This window comes from Lipophrys pholis (assembly GCF_963383615.2).
Source record: "Lipophrys pholis genome assembly, chromosome: 17".
Lineage (NCBI taxonomy): Eukaryota > Metazoa > Chordata > Actinopteri > Blenniiformes > Blenniidae > Lipophrys > Lipophrys pholis.
Genome location: NC_137643.1, coordinates 6,380,737 through 6,403,238, shown reverse-complemented (window position 1 = coordinate 6,403,238; position 22,502 = coordinate 6,380,737). Strand labels below are relative to the sequence as shown.

Below are 22,502 nucleotides of genomic sequence, written 5' to 3'. Positions count from 1 at the left end.
CCATTTGCTCCTAATGACTGTTGCATTACGTACGTGTACATGGGTAATGGCGGTCAGAACCATCTATCAGAAATAATGCTCTGCTATGTTCTGGATAGTCAGCCTTGCATATCAGACAGAGCTTAGCGGTTTGGAGAGATTTTTGGTTTTTTAAATAAAAAAGTTTCTTAACCCTTTACAGACTTAAGGATTGTTTCAGGATATTTCTATACGTAAAAACTTTAAAGTCAGTGTGAATAGATACTATTCAATGCCAAATGGACTAAAATCACATATATCACCATTTCTAGTGAAAAACTTTCAGTGGGTTTTAGTCATTCTTATACTTTGCCTATACTGTTGGTACACCCCTGTTATTTACCAAAAGTATATTAAATATGACTTTCTACTCTTATTAGCCGATGTTTAAGAACAGCTACTGCCACTTTCAGTAGTTTTATGTGTTTTGTATTAATGTTCATACACAGCTTTTATATTAAATTCACCAATTAGGAGCAACAACTGGCAATAGGAGAAGCTTTACTCAAGCAAAAAGGACAAAACAATTTGGTGCTTGCATTGTTATACAAAAATACCACAAAAATAGCTCATTAACCAGCACTTTTTTTCCCCCCTATATTGTAAAATATCCATCAATATATCATTGCTAGAAAACAACATGCACAAGTTATCATATAAGCCTGATGAAGGGTTTAGTTGTAAATATGTCCCACCTCCTCAATTGAATTCACACCATGTTGTGTTTTACATTGAGATCTTGAGCATGAAAAACTATCATGTCCCATTCCAAACATATTGCCGATGATTTGTCGGTAACATTGTGGTCAAATTAATGTTTTTAAACCATTTTAATTAGAGAAATATTGAGAAATTGTGTTTGATGTCAACATTGAAAGTATCCTGAAACAGTGGGTTCACTTGTTGATGGATTCAAGTCTTTTAATGTCTGTCAGACAATTTCTTGTATATTTCACTTTATTGAAAGCATTTCCATGTTTTCCCTTTATTTTTCTTTGGCTTGGGGGAGATCGAGACATGAACGACCTTGATTCTCTTGTGAAGCTTTGCTCCGAGTTAAATGAAGTCCATTAAAGAGAATTATGTTCCCTGTGGGAACGGCAGGTGGTCCAAAAAGCTTTGGGAATAGTTTCCCTACAGGACCACATCCTTTCTACTGGATTCCTCTTGATGCCCTGAGGCCACTGTTTTCTAGCCAATGAGAACAAACTGTCTTACCGACTGCTTTTGTCCCTTCAGCCATCAGACTGCTGAATCTTTGGAACCTTTTAGAGGGCAGAAGTCTTGTAATATTAATATTTTGCAGTCATGTTGATGGATTGTTGTGAATGAAAGATGACTGATAATAATAATAAGCATTTTGCCATTCAAAAGGTAGCCCACTTTTTCGATCCCTTTGTTCAATTTCTACAATACGTGATGCAGATGATATGATTCCTTCCTAGATGTGGAGAAGCTATAGAGAGAGGGGGACGTGAGCTGAAGGCAGACAGAGAGCGGTAAACAGGTCTGCGGTGTCTTCTCAGACATAATAGAAGCTGTCAGTGCGGCGTTGCACCTCCTCCATCGCTGCCACCTCACAACTCATGTCTGCACAGACCGGCAGTGTCTCGTCCGTCCTCACCAGCGCTGTCCCGCTCGCTTCAAACGCTCCACTTATCGAGCTGCAGACAGCCCGTTCAGCAACACTGCACATATCTCGGTTAATTTAAAAGAAAATTTGGCCTCAGAGTATCTTAACGTTTTCTGTGAACTGCAGTGTCGTTTCAGAGCAGCGCCAGTTTCACTCTGCTTTAATGTTTTTAGGACCTTGTAAACCAATCAGGTTTCCCCTCTGTGTCTGATAAATTGGTTAAGAAATATACTTTCACCCACACCTCATTGGGCCGGACGACAAATCGTACATGCTTTTTTTAGACGGGCAGCGTTTCCAGCAGTTCGTATGATGCCTTCTTTTACTGCCTGATGGGAAAACCTCTTTTTTGTGGCAACTTGAAGGAGAAAAAAAACAAAACACCCCACATTACCAGAAAGGGAGAAAAAAATAGCCTTACACAATGATTATATGGGGATAGCAGAAAAGATTCCTATGAGAATACAAGAAGTACGGGGTTTGACAGCGGAGGCGAGACGTCAGTTTCCAGCCGTCTCGTATTAACGAGCCAACCAGCTGCTCCGGCATGTTGGGATTCCTCACAGAGATGAAGTCAAGGTTTCTCAAAGATGTCGCTCATCCCTTTGGTATGACTCTGGTTTTTTCAGGATTGCATCAGATTTCTCTCTCTCGCGCTCGTTGTCTCTCTATCTGTCTGAAGTTTGTCAGACTGAGGATATGAGCTCATGAGCTGTGGGTCAGACGGCGTGACGTCTGTGATACCCTCCACTCCGTGAACCCGTTTTATGGATCACTGATGTAACAGATAATTTTAACACCACTTATTCCATTTCTTCATTTCTGTTGGGAGCCAACTAGGTGGATTTAATTTTTTTCCTCATACTTTTGTTACGAAACCATTATTTTTTTTCCATCTCTGCTCTTTTTTTACAGACGGTCACCACCTCTGGGAGACTGAGGCCAAGGTCGACAGAGACGTCTCGAAGCCTGTAAGTGACACAATCACTATGACGAACCCTAACCCTTAACCAGTGGTGGCGAGAATATGATGAGTTACATACACAAAATGTTACATGAGTTAGTTGTAGGAAGACGCTAAAATCTGGATCTTAATGCTTCTTTAAAGAAACTTATTTGTGAACTAATGAAAAGAGAAGAAGAACATGATTATGCAAACACCGTGGTGCTTATTTCTTATAATCAGACCGCGTTCATGTTTCTGTCGGGAGGTCAGGGTTATCTATGGGTTCAGCCTCCCGGCCAGTGGACTGGAGTTTAGTGATCTAGTAACTGTCACCTCAGTGAGCAGGACACCGAGAGACAGCAGCTCTGCTGTTGTGTTTGAAACAAGTGGAAAAGGTGCTCCAACGTTCAAGCGTGAACCTGTGGGAGTCTGCGATTGGCGGTGTGTCCCTTCTTGGCTCGGCGAAGCTCTGAGAGAGAGAGACACAGAGAGAGAGAGAGAGAGAGAGAGAGACGTGGAGGGAGTCTGGGAGATAGACGAGGGGATTAGAGGGTGTCTCTATGAAGCGCTGCACCTGCTCCCAGTGTTTTCCCACTACAAAACACACAGACACACACTCTTTCTCACAAACACACACACACTCATGCAGCAACTTCTGGGGCACATCTGTTCTGTGGAGCAGACAAAGGGCCCTTCTCCCTCCCTCCGCTCAGTCTGCTGGATTGGACCCATTTTAAACAGCGATGCTGCCTCCGCCAGCTTTAACGTCTGCCGAACGAACCACAGACCCAAAATACCTGACCGCCTCTGTCACCCGCACAAGCCGAGCTTCCCCAGAAGAGCCGACATCAGGGAGACAATGCAGGATTTCATTTACATCTCAGGAATTATTTACAATTAGATTCAAACTACTCACATAAACTTGGATGGATGTCCTTGAAACACTCACTCTGGGACTCCTCCATGCTCAATTTGTCACATTTTTCTCCCTCCCTCAGTGCACATGAGAGAAATCATTTTTGTCAGGTTAAACATCTCCACATTAGGGCCTTTTACTGAAGTTGAACATTTGCTCAGTCCAGACTCGCAATGCAACACATGTGTGCTTAAAACCTTCAACCCATGCATGCTTTTTGGAGTTCAATCCAAAGCCTGCTGTTTCATAAATAACTGTAAAGTGACATATTGGACAGCAGCGCCACCAGTAATATGCTGCGAATGTTCATACCAGTCTGGACTGCAAGAGAAGCAGGAGAAGTTGCGAGTAAGAAAAGTAGAAAAGCCTCATCTGGTTCCGTTTGGCGTCAACAGATTTCAGCGGTAATGATTTAATATGACATGTATCAGCTCTCACCTGTACGTGCCGGGGCTGCCCGTCCTCCAAAGCACAGTTCAGCAGACAGATGACTTCCCCCCCCGGCTACCGAGCTGCACTTCTAGCACTCTCGCTCGTATATATTCACGCATGCATGCTCAGAAACACACACACGGGGCTGAAGTGTCCACAGGTTGAACCCGGGAACGTGGTGGCCGCCGGCCGGGCTCTCAGCAGGACGCTCTGCTGGGGAAATAAACTATCTGCACACACCCGAGTTCAGCGATCAGCCCAGTTATTCACTGTGCAAACAACCAGGCTGCTCTCCAACCTGACTTCTTGGTCTTTTTGTGGCCTTTCTGGAGATCGTCAAGATTTTGTCTGACGGCGCCAAACTCCAGGTTAAAAAGTTCAACGATGAACTGGATCTCAGAGCGCACTGTGACAACTTCTAATTCATCTTCAACAAGTCTGGCCATAAAATTTAGATATTTACAACTGAGATGACAGAAAAAGAAAAAAAAAAGAGAGACTTCAAAGCATTAGAATAAATAAAGTTTCTTTATCTTTAGCCACAAAGATCTCTCTCGTTCGTCCGTATATTCATTGGTTCATCTGTGGATAGGCCGATGGTTAGTGAGCCCAACCTGCGCTCTGGAGGTTCTTGTGCAGTGTGGACAGGGAATTGGGGCAGCTGATGGAAACCTGTTTGTGCAGTTCTTCTTTATCTGCCTGCGATGCTCTGCTTGATGGGAGGATGAACAGATGAAGAAGATGATTGATGACTTGCACAAAGATTTTGTTTAGAGTGAGGAAGAGTTGCGCTGCGTCGACTCCAGTGGCAAGACCAGGTCAAGACGACTGGAGATGGAAACGGATGCAGTGGATGACCACTTAGTCGAGCCGTTGGCTAAAAAGAGCTTCGTCCACCCTTTGACAGGTCTTGTTTTTTGTCCTGCTGGTTGACATGACAACCTCCTCACCAGCATGCAGTGGTGGGGGAGGTGGTTTAGATGCCAACAGCCCGTCCATGAGGCAGGTTGTACTGGGTTACATGGTACCAGTAGCAGTGAGCCCTGACCTGACACTTCACAGACATGGCCATGAAATCCACAAAGATCACTGTGGATTTGATGGCCATATTTCTCTATGATACATGAATTTAGAAACAAGTGAGACACATTTCGATGGACTTTGCAGTTGGAACGCCATAAATGCCCCAAGATAGACAGATGTGTTTCGTACTAATACTACAGATTTAGATTGCTACATTACAAGATGACAAGGACATTTCTGCTTACTCTTCTGTTTGCAGAATTCGCTCCTCGTTGTAGTCCCCCCCTACCGAAACCAAAGACTCTCTACTCCGGTCCACGTGAACTTCTACGTCTGCAACGGCAAGAGGAAAAGAAGCCAGTACCAGCGCTTCACCTACGTCCCTGCCAGTGGTAAGACTCTTCTCCTTAACTCGAACAAAGCCTTGCTTCTACAGTCGACTTGTTCTGAATTATGCAGGACCAGGACTGCCTTGTCTTTAAATAATTCGTGCAGGTGTTCATTTGAGGGGTTGAGGACATGAGTTGTCATTCAACTTATAGCCATTTGAAATGGAATGGAATTACAACAAATGACATCTGCTTGAAGGAGTTGAGGTCAGGCAGTCATGAGGAAAGAACAAAAAGGTGACATGTTGTAGACTGACATTACCAGGAAACACAGATCAGAGATCCTGCAGGAGGGTACAGAGCCAGAGAGAGAGGACGGACTAGCACAGAGTTAAGAGTCGGTTCACTGCACTGGATGAGGTCTTCTGGCCGTTTATCTAAACATTGTTTGCATGCCTCAGGGTCCTGGAGACATGCGGCCCTGAAGGGTGGTAAAACTGGACGTGCAGGATGAAACGCTGCAGTGTTTGTCTTTGGTCCTGCAGCAGTGAACCAGATGTTGATAGAGGAGGTCATGATGTAGTAAGTAGTAATTAGTCCCTTTGTGTTTAGCAACCCTTTTACTACTAGACTGACTGGATTCATTTAGATGTTATGGCTGCCTGTTCCCACAATATGTCAAATTTCAAGATCTTTCATATTACTGTGTGTTTTTGAAGGTAATAAGAAGCTCATGTCTTCGATTGGTTATAATATGGGCAGAAAACTGTATTTCTCTGCTTTCTGGTACTTTTTGATTTCTCTAGATAACACAAATAGTAAACATGCCAAACCCTCTCAGTGGTGATAAGATAGGAGTAAAAAAAGGTCAAGTTCAGCTTTATCATTTAGATGTTCGGGCTTCTTGACAGAAGCAGCTGTATGAAGTTATGACAATGAGAACAAGCAGACACAACACACTTGAGATAAATTACCAAACCAAAAGGCTAACGCCACTCACAGTGGGATATTAATTCAAGATGAATGATTGGCTGCTCGTTCTGATCTCCACTGGAGACAACAACACTGGATGATACTAAAATTCACCTGGTGAGTAATACAGACTACAGAGACTCTGCTGCTTTCCAACTGGCTCTGAGACCTCAGTAGTTGTGCTTGCTTTACTTTTTTTTTTATTAGATCAATGCATCAGTTACTCAACACTTTTATCTAGCGTGATTAATTCAGGACCTACATATGGTTAGAAACACTCCTGTCATGTACAGGGAGGGTCAGTAATCTCCTTTTAGTGTGACTGCAAATAATCCTGTTAATGACCAACATACAATCACTTTCAGTTCGGCTCAAATGAAGCCGACACTCGTTGAACCCAAAACACCATCAGCAGCGAGTTTAATGGACAAGCAGTCAAAGCAGTTTTATGAAGAAATTAAAAAGAAACACCCCTTCATTAACCTCCACCTTTCAGGCTCGTTTTCTCCTCATCATTTCAGCGCTTCACTCCTCTCAGTCTGCTCTTTGACTTTTGCAGCCCCGACTAATTAGAAACATTTTAGGATTTAACATCTGAGGATGAGAGCAAACTGTTTGTATTCCCTCTCGTCTGGCGGTTTGCTAGGGAGGAACAAAGCAGAGCCATTATTCCTTCTCCATTGTAAAAAGAAATCTATAAAATCTGTTGTTTTCCATACCTATAGCCGGAGCGCCTGAACGCACCAGGGCGGGCAAAAGAGAGAGTATGGGAAAAGCACAGGTTTTTTTGAATAGAGAAGCCATTGCCAAGCTAAATATAAACACTGACCCATCAAGTGAAATGTAAAAACCGCTGCTAATTGCACTCCGGGCTTGGAGCGAAAATCCAGTGGGTGGTTCAAAGCTGTGATTCAGCTGAGCTGGCCCAGCCCTGAGCGTGGGCGCGACGGAGTGCCCCGCTGTGAAAGTGGAGCATTGTCCTCGGGACGCAGAGTGTAAAAGGGAGGGGACGGACCGGGACAGCCGGCGTGGTCAGTGTCTCCTCCGGGGCGAGAGCCTTTAAGGCAACAATGTGAACCAGCAGTCCCTGAGAAAGTCTGAACGAACACGACAGACCGAGCAAAGACAGAAAACATCAGCAAACCCTCAGTTCTTGATGAGAACAGATTTCACTTTTTCCCTGTGTTTCTTTTGTTTTTTGTTTTTTTAAATCAGCAGCAGGTGTTTGATTCAACAGCTCGTACAACAACAACAGATTTATTTTGGGACTTACAGTAGGCCGGAAACCCCGGGGAAGATTCTCTTTTGTGGCGAGACGAGAAGCGTTTGCACTTCTTCTGCTCGTCTCTGTGCGTGTGGCTGAATCCTTCCGCAGGCAGACAGACACATTTCCTCCAAACGGGCCCAAAATAGGTGTGCATTTGCTATTTTAGTCCCGCGGTTGGAGTAACCATCTTATCACAGTTCCTCTTGTGCAATTATTGACGGAGGAAGCTTCGGCGCGGCGTGACACGACCTAGTTTCACTCCTTCTACTAGAGGCAAGATTTAAAAAAAATACAGATTGTTAAAACTTCAGTCAGTCTGCTATCGGAATTACGAACTTGAATTTGGAATTAGAAATTTCAAGATGGCTGCCACCAGTGTATACAACAGTGTTTCTGCATGATTTTGAAGCATCTAAATGTATTTTAACCGTTTTAACACACCCTAGTTGCACATTGGGTTCAATTTCGACTTGTGTCTTGAGTATGGTCGACGCAGGTTTGAATCCCGTTTGTGGACGGACGAGCAGTCGGTCTATTAACTAATGAAGTCTGCTGTGCAAGTTGCAATGAGTTGCTGTGGTGACCCCCTTTTAAAAAAGGGCGCAGCCAAATAAACACTTGACGACTTCTACATACAGTACATCTCTTCAATAGTGTTAACATGTGGGTAAGAAGTCACAGTGAAAAAAATCTCTTTGACTTTTAAGTGTCCGTACTATTTTCTGGCTTGTAATGTTCACACATTATATCACACACACTTAAAGTCCTACCTGAGGACAATTTGGAGTCATTAATTATCCTTAAGTGCAGGTTTTGGGACTTTTGGAGGAAACCAGAGTAGCTGGAGAAAATGCTCAATGCACAGGTAGAACATGCATGCAGAAAGGTTCCAAACCACTTTGTAGTCCTGGTTTATCAATTCAATTTTCAAATATATCATCAGACTTTCTTTTTACTGCACTCAGCTCTGTGGGGAGGAAGCCTCTCAGCAGTGGCTGCTTTACCTTTAGTTCAATCCAGCAGTTGAAACACACAGCCAGCCATGCTGTCATTTACTTGTAAGTGGACTGAAATCACATGTTAAATAAGATTGATGATCTTCATGGTCCACTTTTTCTTTCTTTCTTTCTTTCTTTCTTTTTTTTTTTATAAACTTGGTGTCCAACAAGTCTTCGCTCTGGAATCTAGACGAACGGCCAAGTTAGCAGCGACTGAGAACAAGTCCTGCCTCATTTGAACTCAGCGGCTGTCCTCGCCGCCGGGGTCGCCTCCATCATCACAGAGACCATTTTGTCTTTTCAGTTTCTCTCTTTGTCTCAGTGAGCGAACAGTAATTTATTTTATATAGCTGAATCCCGCTGAGCACGAAGCCGCCGTTGCAGCCGCTTATTTTATATCTCACATTTAGTGGATATTAGCACCAGAGTGGCTTCCAGCTAAAATAGGCCTTTTATTGCAGAAGCAGCCAGATTTCTCTCCCGTGGATGAGTCATCCTCTTTTTTTTCCTGCTTTTTTCAGCTTTTGTGAATATTTTGGGTTGGGTGGGGGAGCTGAGGCTAAAACACAGAGACTCATTGATGAGAGTGTTTGTTTGGCAGAGGGTATCCTAGCCACAAACCTACTCACTCTCTCTCACACTCGCAGGAAAGTTGGAATATGTATTTACTCTTTTCGCTTCTGTTTTCCTTCCTTTTCCTCTCAGTTCCGACAATAAAGACTGAGCCGCACGATGACTTTGACGCCCCCCTGGTGTGCGGCCAGCAGGGTCCGGGTCTGTCCCTGCACCCAAAGCCATACTACCCCTCGCAGGTCATGACCCCCATGCTGACGTCTGACCTCCGGTCCTGCGTCGTCAGCGGCGGTTACTCCGTCGGCCAGCATAGACTGGTCGCCAAGCCTTCCTCGCTGCCCTCCTCCTCTCCCAGCTCCAGCCCGAAACTGCACGACCTGTCGCCGCCGCCGTTCTCCAAGTGCCTCCCGGTCGGCCCGGTGGTCCCACAGTCCCCGATCCCGCACGTCTCCATCATCCAGGAGACCCCAGGGCGCTACCAGTCCCCCAACCTCTACCCACCCAGCAGCTCCGCCTCCTCCTCCCCGACCTCGCAGCCCTCCACCCCGACCGACGCCCCCTTCTCTCCGAGCCCCGACTGCATGACACCGGTGCAGCCGGGGAGCGGCAGCACCAGCCCCAGCCCCAGCGCCCAGCAGCACCCCAAGGTGCCGGAGAGGGGGCGCCCCTCCCTGCAGGAGGACGGCAGCCCCCCGACACTGGCCGTCAGCATCAAACAAGAACCACAAGAGCTGGACCAGATGTATCTCGACGATGGTGAGCAGGGTTTTACATACTTTTGAAAATGATCACGGAAAAAGTTACACTGCAAAGTTAATGTCCAGACAGCTAATTAACAAAACAATAAGGTTTTATAACCTTCCAGCATTTAATGGCTTCAGTATATCTGCAGGTGCTGATTGATAATTGATGAGTATCCTCTGACTCACTGATCGTTTCGCCAAGGACGGGAATATTTGGCCTTCAGATCTCAGTTTGGATTTATTTGTGCAAAACGTTTCAACCGTTGTCATTTAAAGAAACAGTTTTTGGGGAGAAAACAGTTTTTGAAGGTTTGAGGACGGAAAAAATGAGACAATATGAAGCTGCTGCAAGCAGACAAATTATCTCAGTGCAAAGATTGGAGACGGGGGGAAAAAAGCAAATCAGATTCTGTCCAATGCAAATTAAATCTGCCTGCAAGTGTGTGGTATAATTAGTTCATGAGTAAGTGGGAAGTGGGAAAGTTCTACCGTCTGTGTTGAAAAATACAAGTAAACTTTGCCAAACACAGCATTTCTGTTTGCGTAGAAGAGAAAGCTATTGATAATATTGACTTTACAAGCATCAGAGTGTTGACTTATGGGTGATCACATTGTTTTTCATCATCTATGTGCAAATTTTCATGGGGTTGACTTGTTGGCTGGTTTTAACCAAAATATTCCCAGCCATCCATACAGGAACGCAAATCTTGTCTTCTCCTTGTCTTGTGATATTTCAAGGCACAAAGCGAAGGCTGTGATTGGCTCAAGCGTCACAGAACATGTATTTATGCATAATGATCCTACAAACATGAGTTAAAATATGAACGAGCCGGATAAAGTCTGACTTGGGATCATGATTGGCTCGGACTGTGGACATGACTGGTCTGTACATGCGGGGAAATGTGTGGTCCCGCAGCTTGTTTTCAACAAATAATCGAGGCAGACTGAACAACAATTTGATGTAGTGAGGGCAGAAAAGCGAACCGTCCGAATCTAGATTAGCTTTGTTCTTTGTTCATCTTTCTGCCGCCAAAAAGTTTTACAAAATGTTTTGTACTACAACTTCAAAAGTCACGTTTTAGCCACAAATTCTTCATATCTAAACTTAAATTGTCTGACTGTCTGCGGTGTTTCAGTTTGCATCAGCTGGCTGTACAGTGATGATAAAGAAGCAGGAGTGGTGATGCAAGCGTTAAAATGTTTATTATTGATGCACCTACATTGCACCTTCAGTCATGTGACGGTATTTACTTCCGATGCCACTCTTGACAATTGGATGTTCGCAGTGAGATTCGAACCAGCAGACATCTGGTTTCCAGCTTGCATCCCGAACCCCGAGACCCCCACTCTCCTGCTTCTGTTGGCTCACTGTTGAAAGTATTTTACTTTAAACTCGGACTGAGCTGAGAACATGAATGTGTTTTGTGTGACCTCCTTTCTATGTATCTCTGGGAGAGAACAGGATTTCACCAGCACAAACTTTATGATCTCAGCGCTCTGGCCCTCCACGCTCACCGCTGAGGGCCCGGCGCTGTGCGCTCTGTGTTTGTGGTGATATGAAATAAATTGGATAAGCGATCTTCCTCAGGGCGAGAAAAACAGTCTGGCTGTGCGTCGGGTCTGCAGCGGAAAGGAGTTCAGTTGATAGAAAAACAGAACCCAGCAGCTATCAGCGGACACACTGAGCTTGGATCGATCACCAGAGCTCCTGCAGGATCGTCTGGCTCTGCTTCCTGACCAAGGCGAGCGAGACGCTGCCGTCTTCCCCGGCCATTCCCCACTGAACAGTTTGGTTAAATACTTTAACACCTCTCCTCCGTGTCTGCGATGATAATTGCCCGGACAGAAGCCGGAGTTTTGATTTGTAATTACCGTCTCTCTAGTGCCACCGCTTCTCATGCAACTTTAAGGTCTAAACCAGGTGTGGTAAATAAAATCTAACTATTTAAACAAGCCACAGCAGCCATAATGGCTATTCCTGAGGAGCCGGGCCCCTGCTGACACTTGTTTTTGTTGGCAAAACTTGATCTCACTGACCGTTCCAAATTTGATGGGGCTTCTCACTTCATTAAAACATTTTGGCAGGGTTTGATACGACTTTACAGGCTCAGGTGTGTCGTTACTGTAACTTCTGCTGCTCACAGCTCACCCAGCTTCTGCTGACACGGTTCAGGAGCTAAGACACTAAGTGTCTCTAAATCTGAATCGAACCGTGATGTTTTCATCTTATTTTGGGTACAAAAGGATCTAGATGTTCTTTCCCAGAAGCCAAGCATTAATCGTTGACATTTTCATTTAATATAGTGCAATTTAATTCAATTTCACAGCAATTTAGCCACTTATGCTGTTAAATAGCTGCAGTAAACTACATGCATAACTCAACGCAGCACAGGTGGTTTTCATCTCCCTCATTGAACGGTACAGCCCTCTGATAATCACCAGGATCCCCCTCTGTTACACATACTTTCGCACCATCCTCTGAGAGGTTGCACACATGTCTGCTCGTGGAAACTCTGAATCGTGTTGTCTGGCCCAGGACCTGCAGTTCAGGCTGCAGGATGCACGTTGAAAATAGCGCCGCCGCCGCCGCCGCCACCGCCGCCGATGCCGAGGGAGATGAGGCCGAGCTGCACCGCCATAAAACTTGCTGACTGCAGAGCTTTGCATGCTTCCCTTTGGCTCGCACTGCGTCTCGGAGAGGTGGCCAAAGCCATACGTTATACTTGCACAGTAGTGCGCCCAAGACTTTTGTCAGTGGTGAGGTAACATGAGCAAAACATGTGCGTTCCAAAAGTCGGATGCAAGCCAGAACGCTATGTGATGTTTTTTTTTTTTTATGGCGTGTTGTGGTCTTGTTATGTGTCAGAACTTTGAGATTGACGAGCAGAGACTTTAGATGATCTTAGGGAAAGTATTTGTGAGTCGTACCTGAACAAAGACCTCAAACCCTTTTATAATATACACTGAAAAAAAAAGGGTTTTCTCTTTCTCTACATATGTAAGTAAATCACTGGCTTATTTCATCTTGATCAGCATTCACATCTGCTCTGTATTACTTCATAGCAGTTATTAATGCACCGCTTAATATAATGAGCAGCCAGAAGAGAAGAAAACACCAGTAGGAGATGTTGTAATGCAAAGCAACAGCCAATAAAAACGACCTGATTCAAAATGGTTCTGATATCTAACTCCAAAGTTGCACTGATGGAGGCTGCTCATGTTTAGTTCACCTCAATTAAAAACCAGACAAAGTCAAATTTATGCGTTTAACATGACGCAAGGTGAAAATAATTACTGTTGGACCGCAGGAGGGACGCATATGTTATTATGCAAAATGTGATTGCAATTTGTTTGATGCATTTTTATTAGAGAAAGTATTTACATCCATCCTTTGATGAACATTTGCCATGTTTTGGTCTGAACCATGTCTTTGCAAGGAACGACACTGATATCTACGCTTATCTGCAGCCTGCAAAGCACTTTTATGTGATGTCTTCAAATTGAGGTCAAATATGAATGTCTTTACATAGAATCTGGTTCTAGAAAGAGGAGTGTATACATGTTCTTTCAGTCCAGCATTCATAAGAGAAATTTCTGCAAGGCTCACCAGATTAGAAAAAACAATGATATGACACTTGGAGTAGATTTTTACAGCATTTTTTATTATCTTGCAAAATGCTTCAGATATACTGAAATATATATATATATATATATATATATATATAAAAACAACATAGACTGCAGAGAAGTTGAAATCCAATCAATCAATGAGACAATCAATAAAACTACATGCAAAGCAGCGTCACTGCAAGTAAAGTGATTGACTGAATAGGAATAGGACAAAACAACGAAAGAAAAATCATTGAGTTTAGTGAGTTAACACTAGTGTAAACAACCGCACTGAAGCAAGATAGACATTTAAATTATGCTGGAAAAAAAAACAGGATAAAGTAATCAAAATGGCAAAAGAAAGACGAACTCGATGAAACTGAAGTGAATACAGAAATTTAAAGAAACGGTCTGAAAGAATAATACATAATATAATGGAATAGATGGATAAGAAATACAGTCTGCAATCAGATACTTAAATTCAGTTCTAAAACTATAGAATAAAAGAAAAGTCATGCATGCCCAGGTAGAACATGGAAACTCCAAAGGGCATTTTCTTGACGTTTTGGTGAATAACACATTGTATTGGAGGAAATTATTAAACTACACATCTGTGTGATTTTAGTCTCCACTTTGCATGTATAGGTTAAAATATATAAACAGTTATTTCACCTATAACAACATTCAAGATGAAGACACACAAGAGTGCTTTTTTAAAGTCTTACATTGTCTTACAGGACGTTTTTTTTTGATCATGTCACATTTATTCTGAAAGAATCATTGTGTGAATCCTTCTCTCTTTTGCACCCAGTTTTCTTAATGCACACAGAGTTTCCATTGAGTTATTGTTCAGACACTGACTCTCTCAAGAATACCTGGTTTCACACAAAACTAAAGAAAAGTCTTGGCAGCCGCTGCGCCAGAGAGCCGCTCCGTGGTGCCGACTTGCAGAAACCCAGTAGGAGCCTCGTGCTGTGGGCCAAGAACATCTCGTGGCTTGTGGCCTGGACTTGACGTGGCAGTAAAGTCAGAGGGGGGGGGGGGTTAGTGGTGCTGTTTGCCCCCTTGGCTTCTCCGTCTTTCTTTCACTGCTGATCTGATCACAATGTTTCATCAAGCCTCTTGAATATCTCAGCATCCGATCGGCTCCTCTGCAGCCTTGTGTTGTTACAGGCCGGATTACGTCGACGCGTTTCAGCCCCTTAATGAGACAAACAGTACCGGCGTGCTAATTGTTTGGGAGTTCCTGGTTTGTCCCGGGTTTCCTGGTCGGAGAGCTGGGCTGTATCAGCCGGCTCCAGCTGCTGTCAGCTTCCATGAGGCAGGAAACCAGCTCCTGGATTACTTCATGTTCAACCCCACCTTGTCTGCTTATGTAACGCTGGACACAAACCTGTGCTCTAACAATGCAGCGTCCTCCGTCAAATGAAGAGTAATGTGGTCCGATGTTGCATGAGTCAACCACAGTCCTGCCCAGGATGCTGTTTTAAGACTTAAATCTAATTTGGAAACCTTTTGGAAGGGCTGAAATTTACCGCTGAAGAAATGAATTCCATTTATTTAAAGTTTACATGCAGAAGATTTTAAATGACCAAAAATAGGTTCAGGTGCAACCAAACATTAGTAATGGACACTACTAATGACGTGTGTGTGTGTGTGTGTGTGTGTGTGTGTGTGTGTGTGTGTGTGTGTGTGTGTGTGTGTGTGTGTGTGTGTGTGTGTGTGTGTGTGTGTGTGTGTGTGTGTGTGTGTGTGTGTGTGTGTGTGTGTGTGTGTGTGTGTGTGTGTGTGTGTGTGTGTGTCCTGGACTGCACTGGTAACCTGTCCAGTGTCTGTTGCCTTCACCCTCCGTCGGCTGAGATTTAATTTGATAAAGCAGAAGAGAAGATGGATGGATGAAGTGAGGGACGGCAGATGAGTGGCTCAGGAGAGTCAAGGCTTCACACGACATCCACAAACAATCAATGTGACCCAAATGACACAGATGTCACACTGGTGCTGCTCCTATTTTTAGCCGTCTGTTGTAAACACACTTACTGATCGATACATCGACTTCTCTTCCTTTTTTTTTTTTTTTTCAATTAGATCCTCCAGAGCAAATGTGACGGCACAATGAAAAGTGGGCCATGGCAACAGATGCATAAACAGTAAATGTGGAGGCCTCACAGCAGCCAACCATGAAATGCTTCAGCCTCGTCTTCTTTTGTTTTATATCAGATCGAAGATGAATCCCACTGGATTCTGTATTTTTACCGTCTCATGTTAAAACCATGCCTGCACATGTGGAATCGCACAAAAGACGAATATCTGAACGGCATAAGTCATCCGACATTTCGATTGTTACTGGACAGGTGATGACATGACGTGGGGGCCCGACGACGTCTTGATGTCCCAGATTTACAGCCGGCGTCCCGGCTCGGCGGTGAAATAACATCCCCTCCTGCTCTGAAGTTAACACCTATATCCTTCTTGCCTGCAGATGCACAGAAGGTCAAAGCCAGATCAAATAGAGGCGAGGAGGTCAGTCAGTTCAGTCGCTGCCGGGAAGAGCGCACACATGGCTGCAGGAGGGTGGAGATGAGGTCTGAGTGTTTATTTCTTCAGCTTCAAGTATGTCTTCTGGGTAACACTGGTCACACTTCCACAGGAGCGGTGGCGGCGTGACGTAGGACAGAAAGCATCTCCCCTCGTGATACGCAGAGAAAAACAGTGTGATTGTAGTGAAACCAACAAGAGAGCTACACAATAAAACAATACAAAACAATAGAGTGAAGTTTAGTGGTGTAGAGTGGAGTGGAATAGGACTATATTACAACAAACATCTGCTATTGTGACCTGAATTCTAGCGTTTTCAACGTTTCTTGTGTTTCCGTGTGTAGAGATCGTTTAAAGTTTTCATGTCTGAAAACACAATTTGAAATGAAAACCCAGTTTCCAGTCGATCGTCTGATGCCAGTAGTATTTCAGTTGCATTATGAGGATGACAACCATACAGTCATTTTGCTCTCTTGGCCACGCAAATGAATAAGATAATAGATAATAATCCTTTTCAAAATACTCAAAGACACTTTACTTAGTCACATTATAAAATCAGCAAACATAAAAATAAGATGAATATTTAAAGATTTTACTAAATTACTGTGATTTGTGAACAGTTTATAATATGAGTCATAAGTGTATTTTCACTTTTTGTATTTTTGCTCAGCGTCTCCAAGCGAGACTGTGGACAACCTCTTGAATCACTGATTCATCAAATATACAGTGAAGCCAAATGGTGCATACACAAAGCAACGTAAAGGCTCATAAATCCCTGGTCAACAAACCTGAATATAAAACTTTTTGTTTTTTTTTAATGTATATTAGCAGTACATAGGCAGGCTGATTGAGGAAAACACTCCTGTCTTCCCTGAAGGAGGCTCCGTTTTCACACCAAACAAGTCTTCAGTCAGTTTTGATCAAATAACAAACGAGTAACTGAGAAATATTACATTATCAAAGCTGTGCTGAGTCTCACCTGCAATGTTTTCCTGCTCTGATAAACAAAGCATGATGAAACAGGACATATATTCTGGCAGACGATAATCTCTGCAACTGGAGTTTGAAGTACAGCTGGAACTAAGGATTTCTTTTTTAATCTTATGATTGTGAAATCAATCAAAATCGTCTACCTATTAGATATGTTAATTTAGTTATTAATAGATTTAATCCCGACTAAGTGGTGTTGATCCTTTATGAGGATGAATTGATTTAGAGCATCTTCCCTGTGAGTCTCGGCCTCGTGGTCACATAATGGGTTCAATGTGTTCCTGTGACGTCGCTGCTCCGCTGAAGATATCAAACCTCTCCAGAGATCTGGCTGTTCCTTTATTAACAGCAGCCGATCGGATAATAGAATAATAGAAAGATAATGTTTATAAAGGGGCTAATGCATCATACAAACTGTGATCACAGGCTCATGTTACTTTTAGTTATTTAACGCTGCTTTTAAGTTCATTCGGGATTAACGAGGCCTTCCTCTTCACAATTTAGTGAAATATTAATAGTTAAAAGTTAAATGAAATTTTTTTTAAATCTCGGATTTTGTTCATTTTTAAAGACACGAGGAGGCTTTATCAAGATTAACAGTGATTATTTCTTGTTTCTTCCCCCAGAAAAAAACAACAATCCTAAAACATTAGAACTTAATAAGAATTTCAGCCTCTTTGAAGACGTTTTTCAAACTAAAAGTTGTGAAATACAATGTCTTTTTGGTCCGTCTTTACCTTTACCAATTAAATGCATAAAGTGCATTTAATTGTGTTTTTTTATGACAGAAAATGAAAAGTTACAGAACTTTAAAAAAAAAAAATTGAAATTGAAATTCTCCATTAATTGCATATATTGCAATGAGTGGCCTATAAATAAATCAGAAGGACACCTTGAGCTTACGTTACTGCTTACGATTTGCTCAAAGAAGAGACATCACTCCACAGGACTCCAACTCTTTCAGAGAAATGTCAGTGACTGGATTTACTAATTTCATAGAAGTAATCAGTTACTCCCGCGTTACTGCCAAATATAATGCTGTTTCTCATTCCCAGCTCTGGTGGGAAGTGAGCGATTGTTCTGCTGCCTGCCGTGGAAATAAATATCTTTTATTGGGAACGAAAAGGGAAAATAAAGCTTCTTTCATTGTGTGGAGGGAAATCTCAAGTTTCCAGGCTGCTTTTCCTCCCCGTCCAGTCAGTCAGAGGGAATTCCTCCCCCGGCCCGCTGGCTTGGTGTCTGGAGGCCGGTTCCAGGGGTGTTCCCCCTTCTTCCTCTCACATTTCCCATCCGTGAAGCATGAGGCTGATCGAGAAGCAAACCGAGGGGGGGCAGCAAGTCTCCTGACGAATGAGTTCACAGTTAGGAACAATAAGAAGCGATGGAAAGAATCTCCTCCACTCTTAAGTTAAAAAGAAATAATACAAATTACTCCAGATGAGTCATTTTCTGCGTTATCAGTTCATTAATATCCGTCTCTTTGTCCTGGTTCAACTTGAGTCAGCCTGCATAGCTGAGTACACAGCTGATAAAAGCAGATAAACAAGTGCACCTGGATCCTTTTTTTTTTTTTTTTTTTTTTTTTTTTTCTTTTTTGCACCTGGATCCTTCAGAGACAGCGGGAGGTTGCATCATCCCTCTTGGTGAAAAACGTCTGGGGATCTCACATATAAAGTGATTCTATTATGTTGACTCAGAGGAAGTGCACACGTCTGTGTGGCTCAACGATCTCCCAGCCACCGGGGCACATGAAGCACTTTAAAACGGCACCAACAAACACATTTGTGCACAATGTTCTGCACGTTTTGCTTTGATAGGTTTTTCCTCTAACTTTGATGTTTTTAGTCGATGCTGCTGTCGTCAAGCAAAATCAGTCTTAACATTGAAAAGCTTAAAGTTCTGTTCACATGTCTGGTGGTTATTCAATCATTTGTCTTTCTAAAAATGTGTTTTTAGCCAATATCATACAACCGAAGCTGATATATTTGATGATGGGAAAAAAGAAATGAAGGTGCATTAGAGACTTGTAACTGTTTGTTTATTGAATATCAGTATTGTAACTGAAGTTTATTTGCTTGCTTGGAGTGAAACCCAGAGTGTGTGTCGGGAGTGTTCAGATGGGTTTTGATGGACGGCGGGTTGGCCGCACCCGCCGTCGGATTTAAACATTTTTTAAATCACGACGGATGCAAGGGAAATACACTTTGTCATCACCAGTCTTGCGCCGTCGACGCCGCGAGGCGAGTACAAAGGAGGAACTCTCACCTGTGATCATCGTTGCTCAAGAGTTCATGTTCCTGTCAGATCAGATCGCTCGTGACTGAGAGCAGCTTTCAAGATGAGACTGTGATGATTTCATGCTTTGACTGACTTTTATTTTGACTCTTTGAGACTGAAATTGATATTGATTTGGTTTTTTTTTTTCTTACTATCTGTGTGGTATTAATCAATGTACTCACTGTCCTTCTCTCTCTCTCTCTCTCTCCTTTTCTTTTTGCAGTCAATGAAATCATCAGGAACGACCTGTCGAGCATCTCCGTCCACAGCCACGCGTAGTTTCCTCCAAAACTGACATGAAAAAAAGATAAATAAAAGGGAAGCACAAAACAAACCTGACTCCACGCTTCACGTGCTCGGACTACAGCATGCAGGAAGCAACCAAAGAGAAAGAAGGAGAGAGAGAGAGAGCGAGAGAGAGAGAGAGAGAGAGAGAGATATGCAAGGAGAAGAACTGTAAATGTCTACATGACCAGGGTCCAACGTGTGCCTTGTTTTTCATATATAAATGCCTTCGAATAGAAAATATATGAGGAATTGATCACATGTAAATGTAAATCACGTATGTAGCAACCAAACCTGCCATGTCCCACCCTGACCACAAAGTGTGCTTTTAGAGGACCAACATTTGTTTGGGTTTTTTTGTTGTTGTTGTTGTTGTTTTTTTTTTATACGTCTTATGTTTTGTGTTTGTTTTCTGCAGTTTGTAAATGAGTCAGTGCCTATGAATGATGCAATGTGTATATACAGTATGTGTAGTGCTTCGGTTGGCATATCCGCCTTCGCAGGGAGAAGCATTGAAAGAGAAGTGCCTTTTTGACTGGAAACAAACAACCGGAGCTCGAGTCTGACTTTTTTTTAACCTCAAATTATAAGACCTGACGTACCTTTTCCTTAGTCAGCCTTTATTAAAGTTCTTTTCATTTCTTTTTTTTTTTTTTTACTTTACCTGCTAAATCACCGAATGGTACTCCAATCTGATTGGTCCAACCAGGAAAACACAAATTCTGAATGTAATTTAATCTACATGAGTTCAACTTTTAATCTCTTTCTTGTTGTAAAAATGTTCAAAACACTTTTTTTTTTTTTCTTCTTTTTTTATCACCACCAACAAAAAGCACTTGTAAAATGTTCCATTAAGACAACAACTTATTGGGACTTATTTAGCAGCATAAAGTGCAGAGATTAAATTTCAGGGCGTTGGTGCATTTGGGTGTATCCAAACACAGTCCTGCTATTTTAACAGCCGTGTGTGTGTGTGTGTGTGTGTGTGTGTGTGTGTGTGTGTGTGTGTGTGTGTGTGTGTGTGTGTGTCCAAAGTGCAGCGTAAGGTCCAAAAATGTAGTACTGATTCTCCTAATTATTGGTAAGCATGATTTCTTCCTAACCACAGATAAACCAGGCGGAGATCACATGTTGGGGATTTGTTAGCACGTGGATCAAGTCATCCACAGAGGAGAAAAACATCCACGTCCTGGAAAATAAACAAAATAAAAAAGATTAATAGCAACGTAAGTTCATTGGGTAAAACCTCTGTGGAAGAAAAATACATTGACTTGTAGATAGCAGTGCACAGCAGTTCTCGGGCAGCGGTCATTTATTCCAAATATTCAGACGGCTGCGATTAAGAAGCATTTCTGGTGTTTTATGGTAATTATTCCCCTTGCATGCATTGCCACTTACACCTTGATATGAGGAGAACATCGAGACACACCACAACCTCACACCTACGTCTACTATTCCACTTCTAATGCCGACACTGCCGCTGTCATAATTACAACGCCCACTAGAGGTCCCCAGACTTGGTGATTTGATCTGACTTGTGCCTCCATTGCTCCACAATGGAGGGCGAGTAACTTGAATGGCAGCTTAAATCGGCTTTATGTTCAGTCAGGAATCAAACTGACAATTTTCTTTATTTTAAATTTTTTTTGCATCTTTAGGTATTTTCCATTTTCTGCTGACTTGAAAGCAGCACGGTTTTCGGAGTAAACAGTTGGCTGCAGTAAATACTTCAGTAGGAATCATCTCAGTTTTGACAAAGCTTGACTTTTATTCCTCCCCGGAAGCTATGCAAATTATTTAGCCTCCCGAAGAATGTAAACACTCACCCTCGTACCAGAGAAGCTTTCGGATCCAAAGCGTTAACAGCAATACAAATATATACTTCTTTTTTTTTTTTAAACAGTTTTTGTATTTCGTATTTATTCTCTTAGCATGTTCTCTGTTTATCCGTGTTTATCATACAGCTTCTTTTACATGGTTATCTGCATACTGTGGGTTTATGTACTAATTTGTTTTGTGCTCTCGAAGAAACTGAACGGGCTTATGCACTTGTTCTGAGGTTTATATGTATTTATGAGTCTTAATCCCTGTAATTTAAGAGCACTAGAGAAGCCATGCTGAAATGTTTACTGAGGAAGTCATTTTTAGTCAGCAACTCATAACTCTGCTTTGTGATATTTTGTGTATTTTGTCAATAAATATGCCCTCAGCTCTTCGCCCTGTATGTTTCTTACTCATTGTGAACATTAAAACCAGTGGATATATGTCAATGCTGAGTCACAGTGATTGCAGGGAATCACTTTACCGAGAAAAACTAACCACAAATTTATACTTTATATTCAACCTCAGGTAAGTACATGTAACTTATCTCGTATGGTTTTCTCAAATCCTGTTTTCCTCTCTGTGGCAGCGAGCACACACCAGGTACAACTATCAAATAAGAATCCTTCAACTCTTTCACTTTAACCCTTCTGCTGGTTTATGCATTTGAAGGTTTTTTTATTTATTTAAATTGAAATGTCTTTCCATTGTTTATTTTTGATTTATCTAAATCTATCGGAGATTAGCAACAAAATAAGAATGATGGCCTCTATATATATATATATATATAAAAAAAATTTATGTTGTGCCCTTTAATTCTCTTTGGGGCAAGAAAAGTGCTCACAACAAAACTATCAAATGATCCTTCAATATTTCTTTCAGAATTTCTCATAAATCTCAACAACTTCAAAATCTTGGAAAAAAAACAACAACTATCAAATGTGTATTAATTCTCATCCTTAACCCTTTAAATGTCAGTTTATAATTATTTCAATCCAATGCAATTTGTGCTATTTTTCCATGAAACAAATCCTCTGGAGACGGAGTGTCGGTGCTGATTGTGGATTTGTCAAAACGCTTGCAGCACCTTTAATTTGGCTGCATTATTATTTTTCACACTCTGTGTATGACCCAT

General features: G+C 42.4%; 1 protein-coding gene across 1 annotated transcript in view; it reads left to right on the top strand.

The window, feature by feature from the left end:
• The window catches only part of nfatc1 (nuclear factor of activated T cells 1), a 47,811-nt gene extending 26,050 nt beyond the window's left edge, over positions 1-21,761 (top strand). Inside the window, exons 7-10 of the mRNA XM_080484377.1 lie at positions 2,567-2,622; positions 5,228-5,360; positions 9,240-9,863; positions 19,485-21,761. Coding sequence (XP_080340503.1) covers positions 2,567-2,622; positions 5,228-5,360; positions 9,240-9,863; positions 19,485-19,540 — 869 coding nt within the window. The 3' untranslated portion in view covers positions 19,541-21,761. The remainder of the gene's footprint in view (positions 1-2,566; positions 2,623-5,227; positions 5,361-9,239; positions 9,864-19,484) is intronic.
• The last annotated feature ends 741 nt before the right edge of the window (positions 21,762-22,502 follow it).